Source organism: Alosa pseudoharengus, unplaced genomic scaffold, assembly GCF_046254945.1.
Source record: "Alosa pseudoharengus isolate Yale_2024_CS ecotype anadromous, Long Island Sound unplaced genomic scaffold, YU_APseudo_1.1 YU_APseudo_1.1_scf_7, whole genome shotgun sequence".
NCBI lineage: Eukaryota > Metazoa > Chordata > Actinopteri > Clupeiformes > Clupeidae > Alosa > Alosa pseudoharengus.
In genome coordinates, this window is record NW_027468859.1 from 38,338,495 (window position 1) to 38,348,216 (window position 9,722).

A 9,722-nucleotide genomic window follows, 5' to 3' on the forward strand; every position below is an offset into this window, starting at 1 on the left:
ATATCTGTATCTGATCTGTATGAAAATTGGAGCCATTAATGGGATGTTGGATAAGCACTAAGACACTTGAGTGACAGAGAGTGAGCTATTATCATGGGCAAAATTTGTTTATATGATATTTGTTGCTAGAAGTCTCTATATAGATGAGAGAAAAACATCTTAAACACAATATTAGTTCAACAAAATAATAACAACTGCTTATTAAACCACAGTGTTGTTGTTTATTTTTTATTATTTGGACACATAGCAAATACTGCAGACACATAGAAGCATGTTAAGAGCTAATGATTACAAAATAAGCTGCGGTAAACAATGATTGTACCTAAAGGCAATGGGTGTTACAAGGTCATGTCTTGGATTGCAAGCTAGTACACTTCAACTTAATTGAAAGCATCTAAGCAAACTTAGACGACAAGTTTGACAGAGACAACATTTGGCTATGTCAATGAAAACAAAGTCAACACGACTCACAAATTACTCTCACGAAACAATAAATATTTTCAATAAATAAATACATAAATAAATAAAAATAAATGTAAAGGTAAATGTATTGCAATTATATAAAAATAATAAATGTAGGCTACGATTTGTGACAAACGCATTGATGATAAATAAGACGTCCAAACAATCACTTGACAGGATACATGATTAAGGCAATTGTACAGCAGAAGATAATGTAGAGAACTCTATTTCAAGGCATTTGTGGCTACACTAAAAGGCCCAGGGAATATTTCCGGAATGTAAAATGTTTTTTTTTGTCTGGAAAAGCTAAATTCCAATGTCCACAGATTCACAAGCTATGTTAAAGCTAGTAAAGTGATAAGTACATTTACGGCCTGTGAATTAAAAAGGCATTTTTCTCACGACATCACAGCTAGGATATCCCTCTCTTAGGTCTAGAAGCTAATGCGTAATCGCAAATGTGCAGAGATCCTAGAAAAATAATTTAACAGTCTAGTTTTACTCTCCAGATAAACTAAGTTACGTCAGAAAATATAGCATTCAAGTTCATTGGAGGATTTTAACATCCTGTTGCTGTTTAAAGAGTCACCTTGCGCTGTGAAACTCGTGACGTCGGTTCCATGAGAAGGCACTGTTTTGAGTAGTGATTTAGCAGGCTGGGCGCACAGGCATCTGTAACAGGATGACTTGGCGATTTTCCGACGGGTGACATTTGTTGATGTGTCGCGTTAGTCCCGGGGAGCTGTAGAACATCGCAGGGCAGTATTTGCAGGGGTACACCTGTGAGGAGTGCTGGAGGCGAACGTGCCTCTCTTGACTCACTCTGCTGGGAAAGTTCTCGCCACAAACCGGGCACAAGTGACACTCAGAAGAGCTGAGATTCAGCGGCACTTGGTTTTGTGCCTGATCTGAAGCGAACGGTGTCTTCGCTTTGCCCTCGCTCTGGGCTGTCAGGCCAGCATCTTGGCTTTGGGAGGCGTGATGAGACAAAATGTGCTTCCTCAAATAAGCTTGACGTTTGAACTTTTTCCCGCAGTGGTGACAATCGTATAGCCCATCTTCAGATCCCGACTCTGACAGCCCGGGGCTGGGTGTGTCTCTGTCACTCGCAAGCTCCGCGCGCACGGTATCCTTGGCAATCTCGCTCGACGCACCCTTGTCCCCGGCGGGCATTTTGGTGACCTCCGATTTGGGGTTTTGGTTTCCAGAAACCATCGTTGCATTTTGAGGTTTCGGCTTGTGCCAGCGTCTGTGGGACGCCAGGTTAGCGGGGCAGCTGAAGACCTTGTCACACTCCGGACACCTGTACTCGACTCTGACGATGCGCGAGCACTTGTGCTGGGCTAAAGCGAACGGGTCGACGTATGCCTCTCTGCATAACTGACAGACAAACTCTCCGAGAGGCTTATCGCCCGCGGAAGGTGGTTGCGTGGGTTTCTGGTCGACCAGTGCCTCCTTTATTTTCAATCCGAGCACTGGCGAAGTTGTGACCTCATCCTCAAATTGCAGTTTCCTGATCGCTTTGGGTTTTTTAGGCGCTGGCCTGCTCTTGCGCTCGGTGTTGTCGGATGAAGGTCTTTTTGTTGTGTTGGTTGTAGCAGTTGTTGTTGGGACGCTGTTAGTGGTGCCGCTCCGGTTGCTGTTGCTGGTTCCGATTTTTAGGTCCACTGGTGCGAACAGGAGGTGATCTAAACTGTTGAGAGCCGCAGGTGTCGGGAATGACTCCGCGGAGACCGGTGAACCGAGGTTAAAGCGTCTCTCAAAATATGCCCGCTCATGTTCCTTGCTGACGGGCCGGGTGGGGCTGTATAATGCCTGGTACACTGCCTCCGGATTTCCGAACTGAACTGGTTTAGCATCCTGCCTGGATGTGTCCCGGCCGGGCTCACTATTTGGTGATGATGTTGCAGCACGAGGAGGGCTGGATGCGATCGTGCCGGATGTCAGAGCATTCGCCTGTGTCGGCAGGACCGGGAACTGTCCCTGTTCCTCCTCATCAGAGCGAACTCTGTAGGAAACAGGTGTCGCTTTCTTGTTCCTTTTCACTAAAAATCCTCGGGGCATCTTGGTGGTGAAGCAGAAGGCACTGTAGAAAAGGGGGATGCGAGAGACGAATGGTGTCAAAACAAAATCCCGAGTCTAGTGGATTGCAGACACCGATGATATTTCGGTTTTCTGTGGTCTCTCCGCGTCTCGCCGCTCTCCTCATGAAATGCTTTTCATCAGTAAGGCATAGCAGCACTCTTTTTAAGGAGAAATGATGACATTGTTCTCGCCCCTTGTTGCCACAACCTCAGCCAATCAGATGGAACTAAGATCCCTATGGATTTGTGAGTGGGAGGGTAGGAAGGCTTGGTGTCGGGTGAAAATGTAGGAGGATTTGCAGATTGCTAAGCAGATGTACCTGAGGTTTATTATATTACAATGCGCTCCGCGCCCCTTCCTTCCCGACAAGGGCACACGCCGGGACCCACCTCTTTTTACGGTCTGATGGGTTTCTATACAAATGCACACGTGCCTCGGCTTTGTGCGTCTCCTTTGGGGGGCTCTGATCTGTCCGTCACTACCAGACCATCAGAATCCCAAATTAAAAAGGGGAGGGGTTGCCCATCAACGGAAAATGACAACAAAGCAGTGCATCGTGTGGACAACAGCGTTCAAGAGTGCTTGCAATTCTATCTTCTGTTCGCTTAAAGCAAATAACTGACAGAAAAAACATGGGAGATACATTATACATCCACAACAGATAAATACCAAAACAGATAAATTGTCTATATATTTTTTTTGTTTTGCATTTGAGCAAAGCGCCGACGGCGACATGTGTTTGATACGACAGTTGAATTCCGGACATATGAATCAGTCATCTTACGCATACATAATTAATAAAAGAGGGGGTCCCCTGCTTTGCATCACAAAAGCCACGCTTGTGCAGTCTGCACCCCGTATGCGGCTGAAAAGGAAATTGCACGGTAAAATAGGTTTCACAAGCAATCTGGCCAAGAGAGAGAGAGAGAAGCGTGAGGCGTAATCAGTTGGACAAAGATCTTCAAATGGGGCAAAGAACGATTACTGCTGGGTTATAAATGCACTGTCTCTCGGCCAAATCACTCTCTACCTAAAATCTACACGTCTAAGAAGTGATTATGATTATATTAATCCCTCAGTTATTGCTGTTTGACTGGACCCCTGACATGTGGACAATTAATTCTCCTGTAAACAGAACATGTCAAAACAGGTTTCCAAATCTTGTACATTATTAGGCTTGTAAACAGATCCTAAGGGTGGGTAGTAAGTTAATAATAGCCTATCAAGGTTAGCTCATCTTGGTAGTTTTAAAAATACGTCTTTCACAGGGTACACATGAATTTGTGAATTTTACAAAAGGTAAAACTATTGCAATACAATTATTTCAACATTTGGAAATCATCCAAACTCTAGTCACTCCATGTCGTCTTTCCATACTACGTGCCGCGAGCTCATTTTGACACATCCACTTGTCTGTAGGAATGATTATTTTCCAGGCACTCGAAAGCGCCGCATCAAGCTGCGGGCTGTGGGGCCTATTGTTCTGCTCATTAGCATAAAGCTGCTGCAGGGCGAAGTTAAAATTAGTGCACTGTCAAAGAATTAAGACTGTCCTCCAGAATGCATTTTTGTTTTGTTTTGTACCCTCATCGAACCGTAGGCTATTTGTTGCCAAGTATACTCAACAAACATTGCAACTCAGGACTGCTATGGAGTCCGGAATTCATTGGTTTTAATGAAAAAGCAAGAAAACCGCTCAAATGTCTGGTAAAATGATAAAACGACTAATAAAAATGTATTCTTTGTAAGTGTTTGGCAGCTCATTATTCCTCTCACACAAATCGCTTTTTGTAAAACTAAATTAGACAGAAGGCTGATCCCCAATTTAATATCATTGAACCATGTCAATTGACGTGTTTGAATACCCATACCGCGCGATAATAGATAAAAGTTAATGGGCAAAATAGATGCCTGGCCGAGCTCATGCGCCAGGGCGCGCGTGTGCGGCTGTTTGTTCAGCGGCGTGTGCTGTTGCGCGAGAGGAGCGGTGAAGATTTGTGCTCAATTAACATACAGCTGCCAGAACTCCTAAAGGACAGCAAATGCGGCTCTGGCAGAAGAATGACTTTCTATAGCATGTCTGTTACGATTTCAGATTCTTCCAATCCACAGTTTACATTCAAATAGCATGTGGACGAAGTTTTTATTTACTTGATTTGTTCCAAAAAGAACAAAAACGACAAAATAGAGGGTAAACTAAATGAAACAAACAAAAAAAGAGGAAAAATTCATGACAATGCCCACATGAAATCACAACAATACAGAGTTTAATAAAGAGAGAGGCAGCAGGAAACTGAGATGTGATGCACTCACAGTAATCCAGGCTGTGCATACATGGTCAGATGGTATCTGTTGTACTTAAGGTAATTGAGGGCGCTCTTCTTCAAGGAGGCTAATCCCTTGCTCTTCTCAAAACTCTTCTTGAGGAAATGCTCTGGTTCTTCTGTGATTTCCACATTAGCCTCCACCAGTCTCTGAATGAGTTCAGGTATAGACAAGGCATCACCCTGAAGCTGGACACAGAAAAGGATTCAGACACTACCACAGGCATTCTCCTCTCTCTTAAAGGAGGGTTAATTCACCTTTCATACAACAGAGACAGAATCTTTACAGTACCATGTACACACATGCATACATGGAAAAGTACAAAACTGCATTGCACAATATAGAAAAGGTCTAAAAGAAGGTAGACCAACCTGTATTTGTGTGGATTCCATGATATGGTGCATCTCTTCCTCGAAATCAGGGAAGCGGTCATGGTAAATTGCCAGACACCATCTCTCCCGGAAGTAGCTAATAATGATACACAAACAAAAGGTGTCCATATTGTTTTGGAACAGCACAAACACATGCACAAATGCAACCATTCCGCCTGCACACACACATTTAGCATCCCTGTTTAATAGTCCGAGTACAACAGCATGGTCAATCAATTATTTTAATAGTTCTTGATGTTCAGCCAGCTCCAGTAATGCCATTGAGAGGGGCCTCATTCAGGAACTGTGACAACAGACAGTGAGGAATCCACATTTAATAAGTGTTAGAGAGCGTCATGACCACCACTGGGCGGCCGAGCCATTGTCAGGCCGCAGCGGCGCCGAGCTGATTGGACACCTGCACACACAGATTAGACGCGGGGGCACAATGGTCTCCCGATACGCAGGGGTCGCCGGAGTTAAAATATGAGAAAAGAAGTCATCCATCTCCAGACATGGATCTCAACACACAAACAGTTGGAACGGGGGACACGGACAGGAAATGTGTGTGTAGCGAGGTGGCTAACCGGGGGAGGATGTAATATCAGGAGGACTTGTGGATGGCTTACGCACATGATGCAGATGACCTGCCCACAGTCTCAAGAGCCTCACGACGTATAGCTCAATCATGTTAATGACATGGCTGCCTATTGCGTGCGTTTTACACTGCTTTTCTAATCCAGTCTAAAACTGTGTCCATCCATGTAAAGATCTTTTTAGATGTGCTGTATGTATACAGTACAATAAAAAAACAATGTATGTTAAAGTTGAATGAACACTTAAAGAATGTTTTGTAGATAAACGGAAGTGAGTCAACAATTGACACTGACATTTTACCATTAATTGAATCAGAAGAAATATACATCAAAAGATAAACAGTGAATTGCTAATCGTATTTGTTGTACAATACACAATCAGGTCCTGTGGAGTAATTTCTTTGAGAGAAGAAGTGAACCTCTTTCTACGCCGTTATTCATTATGATTTCAAAGGTCACAGAAAACTGTGTGAATGTGCAGTATTTGGGCATTTTCCTTCAGATGCTTTTACAACACGGTTTATCAAGGACTGCACTCAACAACACAGCTTTATGGTCCTATGAACATCATAATTAAAAGAGAGAGAGAGAGAGAGCGCCTCTGTACAGTTTGTTTTCCCTTTTATATTAATTGGTGTGAGTTGCCATTTGATATTGTGATGAATGACAACATGAAATGTGAATATGGATGTTTTTGCATATGTTTTAGGGCTGTTTTTAACTGACAATGTTAACTGAAAAAGAAAGCAAACCAGTGGCGATCTTTTCAAAACCACTGTGCAAGTTCTAAGCAATCCAGCCATAAGTTCCAAGCAATCCAGCCATAACCAAGGAACCATTTTGGGCACAATTCACAATATTTCAGTAAGAGACAGTGTTGATGTGGACTCCATACTTAGAACCATATGGCCCTGCCAAGTAAAAAAGCCTTTTTGTTGACTGGAGCTACTACCTGTAGAGGTCATAAACCAGGCCTTCGTCGTAGCGAGAGCACAGGTGGTTGAGCAACTGCTCGTGTTTGCCGTAGAGACACAGGTAGTTGGACACGGGCAGCGGCTTCATGGATATACAGGTGATGGTGTCCACCATGCTGTGCTGGTCAAGGTGCAGGCGGAAGTAGTTCCCCGTCTCTGTCCTTCCAGTGATGATGTCCCTGCCCTGAGGGACAGACAGACAGAGAGAGAGAGAGAGAGAGAGAGAGAGAGAGAGAGAGAGAGAGAGAGAGAGAGAGAACCTACCAATTATTAGACGGAGATAGCAGGAGCCCATTACTGCTTTCTCTGTGGGAAAAGCTAACAATTAAACCAACACAATAATTTGATTGGGAGTCTTAAGATGTTTTAGCCATTCAATCCATGTAGTTTGAGCTAAGCAGCACTGCATGTCAGCACACTGCAGTGCAATCCACTCACAGAGACTACAAGCAAACAGAGATATCACCACCATTTCTTCTCAAACATATGATGAAGACACACGTACTGAGGCATTAAACAAATTAAAATAAGACTTACATCTGAATCTCTTGGGGATGTGAGCCAAACAGCTGGTTTGGTTGCATGCAGGTAACTGAACCCTCCTGGCAGTCGTGCACCTGTGCACACACAACCACAACACACAGCACACACACACACACACACATGCAATTGATCTCGGTTTAATTGCAATACAATGCAGAGGAAAGGTACAGTGTTTCCTGCTGTGATGAGACCTGTTGAGAGTGCAGCATGGGCCCCTTGCCCTGCCCCAACCTCTCCCAAGTCCCCCGAGTAATGAAATGTGATTTGAACATGTGTAGCCTTGTAAATGTAATGAAAAGAAAACACCCAGCACGGCTGAAACATCGCCATTGATTATATTGACATGGTAAAATAGCAGGAGACACAGAGGTATTGATCGGTCCTTTTAAGGGAGCAGGAATCTTCAAAGTAGAAGGTGCTGTGTCCAACGGGTGGACAGTAGAGAGAGAGAGAGAGAGAGAGAGAGATATAGAGAGAAAGAGAGAGTGAGAGAGAGAGAGAGAGAGAGAGAGAGGTGTGGAGGTCAGGCAATCGGTCAAAATGAAGAAATTTGGCGGCTACGCGTGGATGCTAACTGTCTTTCTCCTTTATGGCGACCTTAATTCCTTCTCCTCACTCTCTCCGGTGCTCTTGGCGTTACCTGAGGACACTCAAATTGTGCTGTAAAAGAATGGATGAGAAACATTCCCCATGGCTCAATTCTTCTTCTTTTGCATACATAAAGTATAAGTATAGTATAAGTATATACTCTTTTGATCCCGTGAGGGAAATTTGGTCTCTGCATTTATCTCAATCCGTGAATTAGTGAAACACACTCAGCACACAGTGAACACACAGTGAGGTGAAGCACACACTAATCCCGGCGCAGTGAGCTGCCTGCAACAACAGCGGCGCTCGGGGAGCAGTGAGGGGTTACAGTAGGTGCCTTGCTCAAGGGCACTTCAGCCGTGCCTACTGGTCGGAGTTCGAACCGGCAACCCTCCGGTTACAAGTCCGAAGCGCTAACCAGTAGGCCACGGCTGCCCCTAAAGGCCACGGCTGCCCCTAACACGCAACCGAAAGCGTGAAGCCTGAACAGCTACAAATGATCTCCCCAGAGATGTTACTGCCAGTTCCACAAGAGCATTGTGCAACCATTTTCAGCAAGCGAGACCAACAGGTTCATGGACGGCTCGCACGGCAACAATAGAAACAAACAGAAGTGGTTGCATTGTTAATGCCTTATGCAGAGCGGCCTTGTTTAGCCTTTGTAGCAACCACACAACACGGCGGAGCCATATTCCTATGAGTCATCTCTCTCTCTCTCTCTCTCTCTCTCTCCAATAAGAGATGATGAATGAGGATGTCTAGGATTCCATCACCACGGACAGAGCGATGGGCCAGCAGAGTGGAGAGCCATGGCGGTGCCCGCTGCTCGGAGGTGGCCAGAAGGACAATGCCGCTGAGCTGTAAAAGCATGCTTTCACATTGCATTACAAAGGGCCCTCCCTTTCACTAGCAGATCAAGGGAACAGGAACCCGAGCACAGAAGGGGCCATTGCTGACACACGCATTGAGACCAGAGCAATAATGCAGCAATGATAGCACTCAGGCAGGCTGAATAGTTAAGGACCATGAGCTCCATTCAATCTGACAAACTAATATACGAGAACAAAGAACACACATGATTCCATTAATGTTAGCGAAAAGCGCCCCCGAACAGTATCTTTCTGTTATTAGATCAGCTTATGTATTCATGTTTCGAACTATATGAAAATATTTTTTCGGTCCTAAATGAATATGATTTTGTTGAAGCAACCATCCACAGCCAGGTGGCTTGACATTAACTTTCATATTTTAGTTAAAACTTTGCCATGTTTCTCATTTTTCCCAATACACTTATCATCCTTTGGTGTCCGAGTGTCTGAGTGTAAAGTGCCTGTGTGTGTGCAGACCTTGGACCTTGGCTTGGCTATAGAGCGGTATGAGGCGGTCCGTGTCGATGGGGGGGTCTTTGATGAGCTCCAACGTCGGGTCGAAGAAGGGCAGAAGCACGGCGGCCAGCTCCCGGCCCACCTCCGTCGAGTTGAAGTTGCCGTGGGACCACTGGTCAGCGTGGTAACGGCGGGAGAACTTGGTCATGGGGCCTGCGGCTCTGATGCTGGAGTCATTGGTGTGGAAGGTGGTATTGATGACCATGCGTCCGTCATACACCAGACAGGCGTCGTTGATGGTCTTAAAGGCGTCGTAGTCAACGTTTTTCGTGGAGAGATTCAGGAAAACCTGTAAGGGGATTGGGGTAAAATGGTGTGTCCAAAGTCATCTCTGTCCAGAATAAGATGCCTCAAGGTAGCAGAGAAATTGTATTTGGATACTCCTGACAGCAA

At 44.9% G+C, this 9,722-nt stretch overlaps 2 protein-coding genes across 2 annotated transcripts in view; both read right to left on the reverse strand.

The window, feature by feature from the left end:
* Nucleotides 1-239: 239 nt before the first annotated feature.
* On the reverse strand, nucleotides 240-2,780 carry insm1a (insulinoma-associated 1a). Its single transcript, XM_076272160.1, has one exon. It carries the CDS (start codon nucleotides 2,524-2,526, stop codon nucleotides 1,111-1,113), a length of 1,416 nt encoding a protein of 471 aa, XP_076128275.1. The 5' UTR covers nucleotides 2,527-2,780; the 3' UTR covers nucleotides 240-1,110.
* Nucleotides 2,781-4,797: 2,017 nt separating this feature from the next.
* cfap61 (cilia and flagella associated protein 61) overlaps nucleotides 4,798-9,722 on the reverse strand; it is a 28,528-nt gene continuing 23,603 nt past the window's right edge. Inside the window, exons 22-26 of the mRNA XM_076272247.1 lie at nucleotides 9,291-9,618; nucleotides 7,351-7,430; nucleotides 6,792-6,997; nucleotides 5,244-5,340; nucleotides 4,798-5,060 (exon numbers count right to left, since the gene is read on the reverse strand). Coding sequence (XP_076128362.1) covers nucleotides 4,857-5,060; nucleotides 5,244-5,340; nucleotides 6,792-6,997; nucleotides 7,351-7,430; nucleotides 9,291-9,618 — 915 coding nt within the window. The 3' untranslated portion in view covers nucleotides 4,798-4,856. The remainder of the gene's footprint in view (nucleotides 5,061-5,243; nucleotides 5,341-6,791; nucleotides 6,998-7,350; nucleotides 7,431-9,290; nucleotides 9,619-9,722) is intronic.